This window comes from Oncorhynchus keta, chromosome 36 (genome assembly GCF_023373465.1).
Source record: "Oncorhynchus keta strain PuntledgeMale-10-30-2019 chromosome 36, Oket_V2, whole genome shotgun sequence".
NCBI lineage: Eukaryota > Metazoa > Chordata > Actinopteri > Salmoniformes > Salmonidae > Oncorhynchus > Oncorhynchus keta.
In genome coordinates, this window is record NC_068456.1 from 2,748,116 (window position 1) to 2,765,965 (window position 17,850).

The 17,850-nt window shown below is 44.0% G+C and overlaps 1 protein-coding gene across 1 annotated transcript; it reads right to left on the bottom strand.

Annotated features, from left to right (window-relative positions):
* Window positions 1-729: 729 nt before the first annotated feature.
* Window positions 730-6,318, bottom strand: tmem72 (transmembrane protein 72). The gene is made up of 5 exons (XM_052498297.1): window positions 5,999-6,318; window positions 3,404-3,470; window positions 2,590-2,664; window positions 2,210-2,346; window positions 730-1,978 (listed from the first exon to the last, which is right to left on the bottom strand). Exons 1-5 carry the CDS (start codon window positions 6,072-6,074, stop codon window positions 1,566-1,568), a joined length of 768 nt encoding a protein of 255 aa, XP_052354257.1. The 5' UTR covers window positions 6,075-6,318; the 3' UTR covers window positions 730-1,565.
* Between the last annotated feature and the right edge of the window lie 11,532 nt (window positions 6,319-17,850).

The window sequence follows — 17,850 nt, forward strand, 5'->3', positions numbered from 1 at the left end:
AGCCAATTGTTTGTCAGGATCCCACTGGGCAAAAACTGGTTGAATCAAAGTTGTTTACACATAATTTCAACCTCCCCCCAAAAAATCTGTGATGTGTTGGAAAACTGATTGTCATCAACGTAACGGCAATTTTTTTTTTTTTACCCAACTTTTAACCTATCCGACGACATGGTGACCTATTTGTGGATTTCACGTTGAATTCACGTTAGTTGACAACTCTACTAAGTCAATCCAAACTAGACATTGAACTGACTTCTGTTCCCAGTGGGTGGCTAGGACAATCCAGGAGTAATCTCTTCCTGTGCTCCATCAGCATGGTCACCCCACCTAGGTGGTCCGCTACGACACGCACGCACGCACACACGCACACCCAAACAGGGAGTGTAATAAATAACCATACACACAATCCTTCACACACAACACAGAAGTAAGCACATATACACACACACACACACACACACTCACTCACTCACTCTCACATAGGGGACCAGGGTCAGAAGTTCAGGGACACAGAAAGGGTTCTTGCTGTATATGAATAATGCATGGGGGATGTAAGTGACCCTCTGCCCGAACAGACAAGCGCACACACACACTGCCCTGACCCTTAATGCTTCAACCACCCTACCCCCACACTTCTCCAGATATGTACAGTAAATCATCCATAGCATAAGACAAAGAGGATTTGGTCAAATTACATTGTAGAACAACACCATAAAGCCTCACAATCCGTCGGTTTCCAAGGTGGTTTTATTACTATAGAAATCATTCTACATGTGCAAAACATTATACACATGTTCTGTGTGCAGCTAAAACAGATTCCATACAGCACACCCATTCACTTTAGTGGACTGCCTCGCTTAAAATCAGACCCTTACTTTAAATGATCACCATTAAAATCATCATCATTATCATCTTCATCATATGCAATAGATTTAAGTCAAACTTAAGACTGTGCAGTCAGCAGTTAGTAACAGCAGCCTTTCCCAAACGTCTGTGTAGTGTGTGACCCTCCTACAGCTCGTGGAATGTGGGGCCCACACACCTGTATCATACAAAACCAGTGTTTCTGGTATTTATATTACCATTAGCTGACAGAAATGTGTTCAATCTAAGAAAGAAGTGGGCAAGCAAATAGTCTGTTTTCAATGAGTTAACTCTCCTATAGTATATAGACCATTGATTATATGCATTATTTGGCATTGGGTCATTGACTGATGAGTATCAGCATCCAAACGTTAGTCACCACCACCACAATTCACCTTTAACCTCAAGGCCCGTGGTTCAAACCTCACCTCAACTGTCCCCCTGCATTACTATAGTAGTGTATGTGTGGTGTCTGAGGAGTTCCCTGGTTCAAGCCCCGCTCCAGCTGACCCCCAACTGTATTGCTTCTGTAGTGTCACACACTCACTCGTCCACTCCTCTGCACCGACAAGGTTCTCCACTTCTGGCAGTCTTTGGCCATCTTCTCCACTGTGCCCCAGCTCTGCTGATGTTAATGGAGCTCAGTCGCTCTTCTCCACCATATTGTCCTGGGCCTTCAATGAATAACAGTAGTGTAATGTTCAGTTCGTGATCATAAGAGCGGTGTCCGAGGTGGTCTCTGGTTCAAAGTCATGGTACTCCTCCATTTCTGTCTCCTCTGTAGCACTGTTCTGGAAATGCACATGTCTATTCTTCTCTTTCCTCACTCGCTCTAGTTCTGACCCTGGCTGCTCCATCTCTACCTCCAGCATGGCCCGGCTGCTCTCTCCTCTCTCCCCCACTCCCAAGCCACTCTCCCTGGGTACGAAGGCCAGCCCTGCCCCTCTCTTGCCCATCGCCATGTGGAGGAAAGAGAAGGTATGTTCTGTCCCGCCTCTCTCAGACACACACACAGACGTTATCCCTACATTGTCCTCCAGGTCTTTAGGGGACACTGTTTCGGTATTTTTGCTGAGGATGAAGTTGAAGAAGGCTGTGACCAGGAGCATGATGCCTGGAATCATAGGAGAACTTTTCAAACTGAAGAAATACAATACATTTAAACATCAGATGTTGTTTTGAATTTAAACTGAATCTAAAATAAATGTTGGGTGAGTATCAATGTCTGTGAATTACATCAACCTTATTAAATGTAATAATAGTGTGTAGTAGTACCTGGTAATGATGGTTAGGTAAGGATAATGCCATGGTTAGGTAATGTTGTTACCTGGTAGAGTGGTGTTACCTGGTATAACAGCATGCCACACTAACACAGGGTGAAGGAAACACACCACTGACATCATGGAGTAGTAGAGGAACTTCTGAAAGCCTCCAAGACGAGCCATCTTTCCCCACAACACAAACACACGCCACCCTGGGGGAAACTAGAGAGAGGAGGGGGGGGGGAGCAGGGGACAGTATTATGTTTGAGTTTTTGTTGTTCACTTTACTTATGAAAGAAATAGCCACACATTTGCTATGATGACAAAGGACAAATTGCATCCTATTCCCTATACAACACTCTCGCCCTTTGGCTCCCATAGTAGTGCACCATACAGAGAATAATGTACAATTTTGGATGCACACTTAGACAAAGCCTTAGTTGGAGATTGTGGGTAGTGTACTCACGGCAGACACATCTGCAGGAGGGTATCTAGGAAGTAGGCTACCTCAAACACCATCATACCTGCCCCAGACACCCTAAGGGTTTCAACACACAAACAGATCAAAGAACAGACCAAGAACCAAACAGATGCTAGTGATCAACTATGGACCAGAATAAGGGACAATGTCATACAGAGTACAACCCATGACATTTCCTATCAGAAGACTCGGTCTCCACTGTTGATAAATGTAATAAACAGTCTTGCATTTCTCTACTCCTCAGGGAGATGTTTTCCTGTGCTGTGCAGTGCGTGTTGCTTCATGGGAGTTTAGCCATGGGTCACAGACATAATGTAAAGTAGGACAGTGACCCAGGTCACTTGCCTCTCCTCCTGCTTGCCCCGCTCTTCCTGTACTGCCTCCCCCACCCTAGACCACCCCTCCCCTAGCCACCCTCCTCTTTTTCCATTATGAGTGCAGATTGACCTGAAACACACATTCTTTCTTTTATTAAAGTAGTGTGTGTGTTTGTGTGTGTGTGTATGTGTGTGTGTAGGGGGGTCTAGAGGGACTCCTGTGTGACTTATTGGGAACTGTATGTACCAACAGTAACCTATCCAAGTGAAGCAGGAAGTTCTGTAGCTCAGTTGGTAGAGCATGGCGCTTGTAATGCCAGGGTAGTGGGTTTGATTCCCGGGGCCACCCATACGTAGAATGTATGCACACATGACTGTAAGTCGCTTTGGATAAAAGCGTCTGCTAAATGGCATATATTATTTTTATATAGCCTATCCGAGTTTAGCAGTGATCATTTCTATCCAATGAGAGTACTCACAGCAGGTAGATGGCCAGACTGTGGAACTTCCCCTGTCGTAACGTCTCCACTCCTACAACACAAAGCACTGGAGACAGCAGAAGGGCAGGTTACACATGAACACACACACACACACACACACACACACACACACACACACACACACACACACACACACACACACACACACACACACACACACACACACACACACACACACACACACACACACACACACACACACACACACACACACACACACACTTCACATTTAGCATTTAAACAAAATAGTGATGATGATTTAGATGAAATTGATAGTAAATTAACTACTGAATTAAGTACTTTATTCCAAACTAACTCCAGGCCTAATTGTCCAACAGGTTATTCGTACATGTAGTGGCCACTAGATGTCAGAATTACCACATGGCTGTCTTTCCTAAGTACACTATATATACAAAAGTATGTGGACACCCCTTCAAATTAGTGGATCTGGCTAGTTCAGCCACACCTGTTACTGACAGGTGTATAAATTCGAGCTCACAGCCATGGAATCATTGGCAAACATTGGCAGTAGAATGGCCTTGCTGAAGAGCTCAGGGACTTTCAACGTGGCACCGTCATAGGATGCCACCTTTCCAATAAGTCAGTTCGTCAAATGTCTGCCCTGCTAGAGCACTTAATTGTTAGTGCTGTTGTTGTGAAGTGGAAATGTCTAGCAGCAACAACAGCTCAGCCATGAAGTGCTTGGCCACACGTTTGAAGCGTGTAGCACTTAAAAATAATCGATTGCAACACTCACTACCAAGTTCCAAACTGCCTCTGGAAGCAACGTCAGCACAAGAACTGTTTGTCTGGAGCTTCATGAAATGGGCTTCCGTGGTCGAGCAGCCGCACACAAGCCTAAGATCACCATGTGCAATGCCAAGCGTCGGCTGGATTGGTGTAAAGCTTGCCGCTATTAGATTCTGGAGCCAGGAGAACACGCCATGCCCCAATGCATAATGCCAAATGTAAAGTTTGGAGGAATAATGGTCTGGGTCGGTTTTTCATGGTTTGGGCTTGGCCCCTTAGTTCCAGTGAAAGGAAACGTTAATGCTACAGCATACAATGACATTCTAGATGGCTCTGTGCTTCCAAATTTGTGGCAACAGTTTGGGAAGGCTCTTTCCTGTTTTTAGCATGACAATGCCCCCGTGCACAAAGAGGGGTCCATGAGGCTTCCCAAGTGGCGCAGTGATCTAAGGCCACTAGAGATCCTGGTTGGAGTCCAGGCTCTGTCGCAGTTGACCGGGAGACCCATGGGGCGGCACACCATTGCCTCAGTCTCCCCCTCATCTTTCCAACACTGCACTATCTCTTCAGTAAGGCTTTCACAAAATACAAAAGGAGTGGTACAGCCCAACTCCTTGAAAAATGTATTCAAATAAATACATATCTGCAGTGAAGTAGGTACCACTGCAGTATGTCTACATTACATTCAAGAAAGTGAAGCGAGAGTGAGTCAACTGTTTGTGGGTTGCTTGTTAAGGATACACTAAATTTCTTTAAATGGTTTACATTTTAAATAGGGATTGTGTGTGTGTGTGACTTTAAAACGGTTTAAATTTGTGTGTGTGTGCATACATGTGTGTGTATGTGTGTGTGTGTGTGTGTGTGTGTGTGTGTGTGTGTGTGTGTGTGTGTGTGTGTGTGTGTGTGTGTGTGTGTGTGTGTGTGTGTGTGTGTGTGTGTGTGTGTGTGTGTGTGTGTGTGTGTGTGTGTGTGTGTGAGTAAGGTGACAGGGTTGAAACGGTGGTCACTACATGTGGAAGTCATTGGTCAAATCTGTTTACCAGAAATGCGGTGCTGGAATCTGCACCAAGGGAATATGTCTCGATCAGGGGACCGAGGCTAAATGGTTAGTAAGGACTTTATGGAGTGTTTGGAGAATTAACGCTGCCTGTAGACTAGACCTAGTGGAAAATGACATGCTTCTCAAAGGGACGGTGTAGATCTAAAAAGTAAGTGTGTGTGTGTCAGCATATGGTCAAATTAGCCAATAAGACAGTAAGAGATGAGTTCTGTGTGATGTGAGACTAGACACATACCACTCATACCTCCCATGTATATTACACTGTAAATACCAGACCTTTAAATGGATATAGCAGGAGGTAGAGAGTGTACTGTAGCTGAAACAAAGCAGTATGTGATTCATGCTATGATATAGTATGAGAGTAGACTGAGGGAGCTCTGTGTCTCCGTAGCCCTCTAGGAGCACTAAAACACAGTTATATATCATACAATACAGTACGTATTAGTCTAGACTATTTAGCCTGCTGTTCTCACTAGAGAACAAGAGGAGATAAGCCTTAAGGTTCATGATTAATCCTATACACTCACTCACTCACTCACTCACTCACTCACTCACTCACTCACTCACTCACTCACTCACTCACTCACTCACTCACTCACTCACTCACTCACTCACTCACTCACAACCTCTGCGATAGATGACAAAATTAGTCTCACAGCTCCATTTTAAGGTCCAGGCCTACAGTCTGTCTCCTACCTGATGTTGTGTGAATGAGAAAGAGATAGTGTGTGTGTCCAGTCAATTACAGTCCTGCGGTCTCCTACCTGCTGACGTAGAAATACCCAGAATCCTGCAGGCAACCTCCACCACGACCCACCAGGCTGTCACCACGCTGCCCATCGCGCAAACACTTCTCTCCTCTTTTACAACTCTTCTTTCTTCCTTCTCTAATCCACCTCTCTCCAGTTCAAACGTCAGTCTGTGGGTTCTATTGGAGCCTATATTAATGTGACATTTTGCAGTACAATCTCACAGGTGAGCTTTAGTAGCTACAGATGCACTATGCAATTTCAGCTCCAGGGGTTACAGTGGCAACAGAGGCAGCATCCACACAGCTCCATGGGGCTCAGTCTTTCTGAGCCGCTCAGTGAGTGGCTGGGTACTAATCGGTCTCAAGCAGCGTTGAAACACACACACACACACACACACACACACACACACACACACACACACACACACACACACACACACACACACACACACACACACACACACACACACACACACACACACACACACACACACACACACACACACACACACACACACACTTAGTCGGTTTATACAGCATTCCACACACACAAGGTGAGTGTGGCCGGTCGGATCATGGTTGTGTGGGTATCGGGTGTTTGTGTGTGAGCGCTACAGGTTGGTGAAGGGTGTTTGTACAGAGTGTTCTTTCTGATGGCTGGTTAAAGATTACCTGGTTTGTGAATGACATTAAAAATAATGCTGTGGCTGGATTGCCCTTCCCAGAGGTGGTCATAAACACAGACACACACACACACGCACGTGCGTAAACGCCACACATGCAGGCAAAGACACTCACACACTGAGGTCAACGACCTTCAGAAGATAAGCATCCTAGCTCCCTTCACCAGCAGCATACCACTCTGCAGCCCACTGATGGCTTGCCTTGGGAGCTCGGCAAGGTTGGTCCTGATCAGTCCCTGGATGGGAGACCAAATGCTGCTGGATGTGGTGTTGGTGGACCAGTAGGGGGCACTCTTCCCCCTGGTCTAAAGTGATGCCCCAGGGCAGTGAAGTGCACATACGTAGCTGATGTTACTGGAATTCTTTTACCGCACTTTGCATCCGCACAGCTCTCCCAGTAAATGTTTTTTTGTAAAATATTCAATGTAAATTGTTAAAAGCAGTCCTTATGCATAGAGTTGTATGGTTTGTTCAACTTTGAACTAAATGTTTTTTGTATGGCATACGTTTTCGTGAAAGGGAAAGGGGGATACCTTCCGCATTTAACCCAACCCCTCTGAATCAGAAAGGTATGGGGGGCTGCCTTAATCGACATCCAAGTCTTCGGCGTCCGTGGAACAGTGGGTCTTTTGCTCGGTGACAGAACTTAAGTGGAATTGCCCCTTGTCTCTTTTTCTATCCATGGGAATACTTGGGGACATATTTTCTAAATAACATTTTAGCTGAATTCCTGGTTATTTTACAGTCTTTTTTTTTAACCCCAAAAAAAATCAATAGTGGCACGGTTTTGGCCCACAGGCTGCCTGCTGCCGACTCCTGCCCTAGATGTTTAGAACATACCCGAGATGCCTAGCTGTTTAAGCCCTGAGGAACTTTAAGAGTGTGGAAATGCTGTGAAGAGTGGAAAACATGCTGCCGCCGCCAACAAAGACCCCTTGATCAGCGGTGACACACACACACAGGCGCACACACGCACACACACACACACACACACACACACACACACACACACATACTGTAAGCTGGCACACACACTGAGTACCGGACCTGTGTTAGTCCTATTGGCAGAAACACAGACAGAGCTGGACCTCAGATTGACTCCTGTTGTGGGTTCAAGTATGTAAATCTCATTAAACACACACACACACACACACACACACACACACACACACACACACACACACACACACACACACACACACACACACACACACACACACACACACACACACACACACACACACACACACACACACACACACACACACACACACTCACAAAGGCACCTTTGTTTCCCAATCCAAGTCCACTTGTTTCCAGCTTAACAGCCAGGTTATTTGTGTGTGTTTAACCTACTGTGATGCTTCTGGCAATAATCAACTGTTTCAATCCAGATCAAACACAACACTCTGTGAATCCGGGAAACTACGGAGGCTAACTGCTGCTGGAGAGACTAAGTTTGTCCAGAAATGTTCATCAGAAAGAACACAAAATGTGTAGAATAATATGTAGGATTATTAAAGGGAGCCGTTTGAGTGGAGCATGAAGACCTGGGGTTAAAATAGCAGAATTTATGAGAGTGTTTTTCTCTCTTTAAGAGTTTTATATTTGTTTTGTCTCGTGGGTTTCATAACCACGTCTTTATAACAATTCAATAATGATGAGACTCTGCGGCACAACCCCAATAGATCGCAAAAGTATTCTCTGTGACCTAGGACCCAGATGACCATGGTCTGCAGCTGCAACTAGAAGATACTTGAACTGAACCACAGCAAATGTTGTAGTAACGGCCACAATCATATGTCCTAGAAACAATGTTGTTGTCCTATAGCTCTATTAAGTAGAGTTAGGTCATTGAAGCGCTGGGGAAGCGCAAAGGTGGAGTCATGCGTCCTCTGAAACATGACCTGCCAAACCTCGCTTCTTAACACCCGCCCGCTTAACCCGGAAGCCAGCGCACCAATGTGTCTGAGGAAACACTGTTCACCTGACAACTAAGGTCAGCCTGCAGGCACCCGGCCCAAGGAGTCACTAGAGCGCAATGAGCCAAGTAAAGCCCCTCTGGCCAAACTCTCCCTTAACCCGGACGACGCTGGGCCAATTGTGCTCCGCCTTATGGGACTTCCGATCACGGCCAGTTGTCATAAAGCCCGGGATCAAACCCGGGTCTGTAGTGAGACCTCTAGCACTGCGATGCAGTGCCTTAGATCACTGCGCCACTCGGGAGGCCCATCTTTGTATGTTTTATCATAACCTTAGACCACAACCACCCACACTAGCCTGTAAGGAGGTCTGGTCTGGGACGTGATGCTCTAAAACCTCTAGTCTCTTGTCTGCCTCGCCACCCTCCTCAGATGAGAGGGCATACGGGGCATACGTGTTTACATCCCTACGTACAGGAAATCACAGAAAAGACCACCCACTTATAATGCCCACATTTGAATGAAATGGCCTTACCACCATTAACAAACAATGAACACCACAACAACAAACAGAAAACATCACATTGCAGATACCGCATAACAAGAATATCAATGTGTGCCTTCTACCCCGACGTAGCAGTATACCAACAAGACTGGCTGGTGTAATCACTGCACATTTGTCTCCGATCTCTCCGACACAACAAACTAGGCATAAATAATAAAACACACACACACACGAAGACACTGTTTTGTGAAACTAAACCGCGATAGCCTGACCAAAATGGGAGGTGTTGTGTGTGCGTGCGTGCGCGCACGCTTGTGCATGTGTGTGTGCGTGTATGCCTGAGTTTGTGTGCGTATGTAATAAAACATGTCAGACACTAACCCAGTTGCAGTCCGTTGTTGGGGTGATTAGTGGTCGTTACTCTAAGAATAGAATATTGCATTACAGTGTACAGGTGGTGGAACAGACAGACTGTCAACTGTTCCCGTCGCATCCTCTAATCCTCCCTCTGCAATAACAAACGGGGCACTTTTCACTCCGCACACTCTCAGGGAAATTGGGCAGAGAACACAGTCTAATAATGGGAACACAAGACAGGTGTAGATAGAGTATGGTGTGGGTGAAAATAACGTAAGCAAGCTGACAGATATCCAGTATACGTGTGAATATAGTGTCACAGTGTAATTACAGTTCAATGTTTTAATTTTTTTTTCTTTATTGAGCTGCAGACTGACGATCTGACACATCGACAGGCCCCCCCTCACACAATCATACATGCATGCGACACATACACATACAAACACTGACACACACACACTCTTCCCATATTAGCCAGCGCTGAGACATGAGTCCTGGGCCTGTAGTCTACCCACGTGGGCATCTGTTACTCATGAAGAGTTACCCACGTGGGCACCTGTTACTCATCTTCCTACAGGGGATACAGCTCTAATGGCGATTACAGTGGCAGTTTTATCTGGTGGTTAAACCATTTTCAGACATCCTGAGTAATTACCCTTGTACAGAAACAGTCAGAGACAAATATAGCAGTGTACTTTTTCTAAAGGCTTCGCTGAGTGTAAATAGTGGGTTTTGTTTTCTGAAAAAAGACAAAGTCACAATGATTAATTACATATGAAATATAGCACACGCTTGTTAAAGCTGATTGTATCATATTCCAATGTGTCATTAGCTACACCCGATTGTCATACTGATAGCGGTGGTACAGTGTAGTGGAGTATTCACTACTCTAGACTGCCACCTTGTGGTGGTAATACTTCCCTACACAACACTGCTTTTACATCCGTTTGCATCAGTCTCTGTTACACACTGCCTTACTGTAGTGTTACAACCCTTTAGTGTTGTATTCATGGATGCCAAAGGAAGTGTTTCAATTCGCAAGAGGCGAACAAAACAGTGCCCCTCTGTCTCTGTATGTATAGCCCAATCTATCTGATGCTGTCTGGTCAAAAAGAGCACGACATTGTTGCCACCTGTAGCATTGAATGCAAGGAATGTCAGAGAGTGTTTGGCCTCCCTTTTAAAAAAAAGTATCAAACAATAGCCAATCCGCATTGAGATAAACTGAGTGAGCCAAACATGAATGGTCCTGGCAGACCAAAAAAAGAAGGGGAAGCCACCAAACACATCACATTAGAAATCAAACGTCATTTGACAGAAAACTTTAATTGTTGCATCTCATGTGTCGTTGTCCTCCAGTGGCTAGCTAGCTAGATAAAATGGCCCCTTTCCTAAATTAGCTATGGATAGCAAAATTAACTGAAGCTGGAGACTCATATCTCCCTCACTAACTTTAAGCACCAGCTGTCAGAGCAGCTCACAGATCAATGCACCTGTACATAGCCCAGCTGTAAATACCCCATCCAACTACCTCATCCCCATACTGTTATTTATTTCATTTATTTTTGCTCCTTTGCACCCCAGTATCTCTACTTGCGCACTCATCTTCTGCACATTTATCATTCCAGAGTTTAGTAGTTATATTGTAATTATTTTGTCCACTATGGCCTATTTATTGCCTTACCTCCCTTATCCTACCTCATTTGCACACACTGTATATCGACTTTTTCTATTGTATTATTGACTGTATGTTTGTTTATTCATGTGTCACTCAAATCAGATTAAGATTACGTTGATTGGACTAAATACATTTTTTTTGGTATATTTTAGTTGTCACTGTATTAGATTAAGCATATAGGTGATTAGATGCTGTTGAAATTGTCCTGGAATAGTGGAGGCAGTGCCTGTTTTCCTTGCAACTCGCTGTAATTCTCCATGGTTCTAAATCAATAGTTGTCCAGTAGTCAGAAACATTCACTTTCTTGACCATGCTGTCGGTCATTTAACTGTTTGTTACATGCAACATGTTTTGTGGACAGATGTTGCTCTCCGATTTTATGATGGAACAAAGGTGTGGTTGAATTTATTCTGCCACTCTTGTCCTATTGTCTCAGCCTTAGGCCGAGATATCACGGCCACAAGACATATGAACTAACATGTTATAGACCAAACAACGCAATCATAACAACACGTAGGCTGTAATATGGCATTCCTTTTCTTGGCTTCCACAGACATTTTACCCACGCATGTTCTTTGTCTCCTTTCCCTGTCTTTCTATGTCTGTCTCTGTCTCAGACCCAGTCTGCTTTATTTTACCACAGTCTCTGATGCTAAACATGACCAGGACACTGACCAGACTGTAACATCTGTTAGATAACTCAGACGGGAAGAATTGTGCTTTCTCATTTCTTTGACGTGACGAGACCGGTAGCGTCACCAGATGGGGAGGGCCGGGGAGGGCCGAGGAGGGCCGAGGAGGGGCGAGGAGGGGCGAGGAGGGCCGAGGAGGGCCGAGGAGGGGCGAGGAGGGGCGAGGAGGGGCGAGGAGGGCCGAGGAGGGGCGAGGAGAAGAGGACATTATACATGTCTGTGTAGAGTGACAGTGGCCAGAGAGTAGGAGAGAAGGAGAGAGGAAGAGAGGGTAACACTTTATTTGGGTAGTCCATCTGTAGATGCTCGACAAAAAATCTACAGACTATCAGTAAAATGTCGACAGCATGTTGGTTGACTTTCAACAACAAAGTGTTTGTCGTCCATCTGCAGATGTTCTACCAACTTTCTGTAGACCATCAGCAGCATTTCAACAGCATATCTTAAGCCTTTCAGGAGTGTCTCAACAGTATATCTCATCATTTTCAACAAAGTAATCTATAGTCCATGTATACAAGCCATCTGTAGACTATCAGCAGCATCTCAACTGCATATCAGTTACAATTGAACAGAATATTTGTTATCATTCTAGTAACTATCTGTAGATATGCTTCGGGACTATCCAAATAAAGTTTAAAAAAAACAAACATGTTAAGCTTAGCTGATGGACTACAGACTATCTACTTCACATTCAAATACGTGTCAACTGAGGAGCGTGTTTAGTGCATTCATTAACACTGTAATAAACCACGGTAGATGTGCATTGGGACTGAATAAACCACGGTAGATGTGCATTGGGACTGAATAAACCACGGTAGATGTGCATTGGGACTGAATAAACCACGGTAGATGTGCATTGGGACTGAATAAACCACGGTAGATGTGCATTGGGACTGAATAAACCACGGTAGATGTGCATTGGGACTGAATAAACCACGGTAGATGTGCATTGGGACTGAATAAACCACGGTAGATGTGCATTGGGACTGAATAAACCATGGTAGATGTGCATTGGGACTGAATAAACCACGGTAGATGTGCATTGGGACTGAATAAACCACGGTAGATGTGCATTGGGACTGAATAAACCACGGTAGATGTGCATTGGGACTGAATAAACCACGGTAGATGTGCATTGGGACTGAATAAACCACGGTAGATGTGCATTGGGACTGAATAAACCACGGTAGATGTGCATTGGGACTGAATAAACCACGGTAGATGTGCATTGGGACTGAATAAACCACGGTAGATGTGCATTGGGACTGAATAAACCACGGTAGATGTGCATTGGGACTGAATAAAGTGAACGTTTAATTAGGTAAATATGCAATAATCACTCAACAGATCCAAATGTGCGGCAGTTGTTAGGATGACTGAAATGACCTTTTGACACTGGAGCACCTGGATAAATAAATCACGTGGGAAACAAACAAACAAACAATGATTCTGATTCAAATCAAATCAAATCCAATTGTATTTGTCACGTACACATGTTTAGCAGATGTTATTGCAAGTGTAGCTAAATGCTTGCTCCAAGAGTGCAGTGATATCTAATAATTCACAACAATACACACAATACACACAACATAAAAGTAAAATAATGGAATAAGGGAATATATAAAGATGAAACATATCAGAGTGGCATAGACTAAAATACAGTAGAATAGAATACAGTATATACACTACCGTTCAAAAGTTTGGGGTCACTTAGAAATGTCCTTGTTTTTGAAAGAAAAGCAACAAAAAAATTCCATGAAAATAACATAAAATTGATCAGAAATACAGTGTAGAAATTGTTAGTGTTGTAAATTACTTGTCATGACTTCCGCCGAAGTTGGTCCCTCTCCTTGTTCGAGCGGCGTTCGGCAGTCGAAGTCACCGACCTTCAAGCCATCGCTGATCCTCTTTTCATTTTCCATTGGTTTTGTCTCGTCTTCCATCGCACCTGGTTCCAATTCCATCAATTACATGTTGTGTATTTAACCCTCTGTTCCCCCTCATGTCCTTGTGGGTGATTGTTTGTTGTAAGTGCTTGTGCTCGTCTGTCCTGGTGTGTGTTGGGTTATGGACCCATTTATTTTATTAGTCTGTTTTCCAGGGTTTTTGTTTGTTAATGAACTGCACAGTTGGAAACACAGTTATTTCTCTCCTGCGTCTCACTTCTCTGCCGCCAGTTCGCACCCCTATTGTAGCTGGATACAGCTGATTTTTGATGGAATATCTACATAGGCGTATAGAGGCCCATTATCAGCAAGCATCACTCCTATGTTCCAATGGCACGTTGTGTTAGCTAATCCAAGTTGATCATTTTAAAAGGCTAATTGATCATTTCTAAGTGACCCCAAACTTTTGAACGGTAGTGTACATATGAGATACATATGTAAACATTATTAAAGTGACTAGTGTTCCATTATTAAAAAGTGGCCTGTGATTCCAAGTCTATGTATATGGGCCAGCAGCTTCTAAGGTGCAGGGTTACGTAACCGGGTGGAAGCCGCCTAGTGATGGCTATTTAAAACCTCTACATTATCGGTGTCCCACCTGCGGGATGGTTGAGCTAACGTAGCCTAATGTGATTAGCATGAGGTCGTAATTAGCAAGAACATTTCCCAGGACATAGACATACAGTGGGGCAAAAAAGTATTTAGTCAGTCACCAATTGTGCAAGTTCTCCCACTTAAAAAGATGAGAGAGACCTGTAATTTTCATCATAGGTACACTTCCACTATGACAGACAACATGAGACAAAAAAAATCCAGAAAATCACATTGTAGGATATTTTTAATGAATTTATTTGCAAATTATGGTGGAAAATAAGTATTTGGTCACAACAAACAAGCTAGATTTCTGGCTCTTACAGACCTGTAACTTCTTCTTTAAGAGGCTCCTCTGTCCTCCACTCGTTAGCTGTATTAATGGCACCTGTTTGAACTTGTTATCAGTATAAAAGACACCTGTCCACAACCTCAAACAGTCACATTCCAAACTCCACTATTGCCAAGACCAAAGGGGGACCTAGTGAATGACCTGCAGAGAGCTCGGACCAAAGTAACAAAGCCTACCATCAGTAACACACTACGCCGCCAGGGACTCAAATCCTGCAGTGCCAGACGTGTCCCCCTGCTTAAGCCAGTACATGTCCAGGCCCGTCTGAAGTTTGCTAGAGAGCATTTGGATGATCCAGAAGAAGTTTGGGAGAATGTCATATGGTCAGATGAAACCAAAATATAACTTTTTGGTAAAAACTCAACTCGTCGTGTTTGGAGGACAAAGAATGCTGAGTTGCATCCAAAGAACACCATACCTACTGTGAAGCATGGGGGTGGAAACAACATGCTTTGGGGCTGTTTTTCTGCAAAGGGACCAGGACGACTGATCCGTGTAAAGGAAAGAATGAATGGGGCCATGTATCGTGAGATTTTGAGTGAAAACCTCCTTCCATCAGCAAGGGCATTAAAGATGAAAAGTGGCTGGGTCTTTCAGCATGACAATGAGATCTGCATGGAAGAATGGGCCAAAATACCAGCGACAGTGTGTGAAAACCTTGTGAAGAATTACAGAAAACGTTTGACCTCTGTCATTGCCAACAAAGGGAATATAACAAAGTATTGAGGTAAACTTTTGTTATTGACCAAATACTTATTTTCCACCATAATTTGCAAATAAATTCATTAAAAATCCTACAATGTGATTTTCTGGATTTTGTTTGTCATAGTTGAAGTGTACCTATGATGAAAATGACAGGCCTCTCTCATCTTTTTACGTTGGAGAACTTGCACAATTGGTGGCTGACTAAATACTTTTTTGCCCCACTGTATTCTAGCTTCTGGGCCTGAGAAATAGGCAGTTTCATTTGGGTATGTTTTTCATCAAAATACTGCCCCCTAGTCTCAAGAGGTTCATCCCGGCCATCCTACAATCTAAGCTTGATGCCCTCAACCTCACGCAAATTATAAATGAACCTACCAGGTACAACCCCAAATCCGTAAACACGAAAACCCTCATAGATATAATCCTAATTAACTCTTCATCATATATGCATAGTCTCTTTAACCATATCTACATGTACATACTACCTCAATCAGCCTGACTAACCGGTGTCTGTATGTAGCCTCACTACTGTATATTGCCTGTCTTTTTACTGTTGTTTTATTTCTTTACCTTCCTATTGTTCACCTATACCTTTGTTGCACTTATTAGTTAGAGCCTGTAAGTAAGCATTTCACTGTAAGGTTGTATCCAGGTTGAATTCAGCGCACGTGACAAATAAACTTTGATTTGATTTATCTTCAGAGCTCGTGCTGCTAGGTGACTTAAACTGGGACATGCTTAATACCTCGGGCCATCCTACAATCTAAGCTTGATGCCCTCAATCTCACACAAATGATCAATGAACCTACCAGGTACGACCCCAAATCCGTGAACACGGGCATCTTCATAGATATCATCCTAACCAACTTGCCCTCCAAATACACCTCTGCTGTCTTTAACCAAGATCTTAGCGATCACTGTCTCATTGCCTGCATTTCCTGGATAGATTTTAAACTCTCCTTCCAGACTCACATTAAGCATCTCCAATCCAAAATTAAATCTAGAATCGGCTTTCTGTTTTGCAACAAAGCATCCTTCAATCATGCTGCCAAACATACCCTCGTAAAACTGACTATCCTACCAATCCTCGACTTCGGCGATGTCATTTACAAAATAGCCTCCAACACTCCACTCAACAAATTGGATGCAGTCTATCACAGTGCCATCCGTTTTGTCACCAAAGCCCCATATACTACACATTTACAAATCTTTGCTAAAACCCTGCCTTATCTCAGTTCGCTGGTCACCATAGCAGCACCCACCTGCAGCACACGCTCCAGCAGGTACATTTCACTGGTCACCCCCAAAGCCAATTCCTACTTTGGCCGCCTCTCCTTCCAGTTCTCTGCTGCCAATGACTGGAACGAACTGCAAAAATCACTGAAGCTGGAGACTCTTATCTCCCTCACTAACTTTAAGCACCAGCTGTCAGAGCAGCTCACAGATCATTGCAGCTGTTCACAGTCCATCTGTAAATAGCCCATCCAACTACCTCATCCCAATACTGTATTTATTTAGCTCCTTTGCACCCCAGTATCTCTACTTGCGCATTCATCTTCTGCACATCTATCACTCCAGTGTTTAATTGCTATATCGGAATTACCTCGCCACTATGGCCTATTTATTGCCTTTACCTCCCTTATCTTACCTCATTTGCACACACTGTATATATACTTATTTTCTTCTACTGTATTACTGACTGTATGTTTGTTTATTCCAAGTGTAACTCTGTGTTGTTGTATGTGTCGTACGGCTTTGCTTTATCTTGGCCAGGTCGCAGTTGTAAATGAGAACTTGTTCTCAACTGGCCTACCAGGTTAAATAAAGGTGAAATAAAAAAATCTAATAAATCCACAGATGACACAATCTCAATTGCACTTCACACTACCTTCTCCCTCTGGGACAGGAGAGGAAATAACTATGTGTGAATGCTGTTCATGGACCTCAGCTCAGCGTTCACACCATAGTCCCCTCCATGCTCATCAACAAGCTGGCGACCCTGGGACTGAACACCACCCTCGCCAAACTGCAGTAAGGTAAATAGTCTGGTCAGGATGACGAGCATGCAGATGAGCTTCCTGAGACGGTTTCTGACAGTTTCTGCAGAAATGCGTCGGTTGTGCAAAATTAACAAGTTTCATCAGAAGTCCGGGTGGCTGGTCTCAGACGATCCCGCAGGTGAAGAAGCCGGATGTGAAGGTCCTGGGCTGGCGTGGTTACACGTGATCTGCGGATGTGAGGCCGGATGGACGTACTGCCAAATTCTCTAAAACAACATTGGTGGCGGCTTATGGTAGAAAAATGATGTGCACCTGTGTAATAATCATGCTGTTTAATCAGCTTCTTGATATGCCACATCTGTCAGTCAGGTGGATGGATTATCTTGGCAAAGGATAAATACTCACTAACAGGGATGTAAACAAATTTGTGCACA

What these genes read in the sequence shown, in the direction of transcription:
- tmem72 (XM_052498297.1), bottom strand. Translation starts at nt 6,074, where the DNA reads ATGGGCAGCGTGGTGACAGCCTGGTGGGTCGTGGTGGAGGTTGCCTGC. An exon ending in CTGCAGATGTGTCTGCCGTG is followed by an intron (nt 2,347 to 2,589) that starts AGTACACTACCC and finishes CTCTCTCTAGTT; the next exon opens with TCCCCCAGGGTGGCGTGTGT. An exon ending in GTGGCATGCTGTTATACCAG is followed by an intron (nt 1,979 to 2,209) that starts GTAACACCACTC and finishes CTATGATTCCAG; the next exon opens with GCATCATGCTCCTGGTCACA.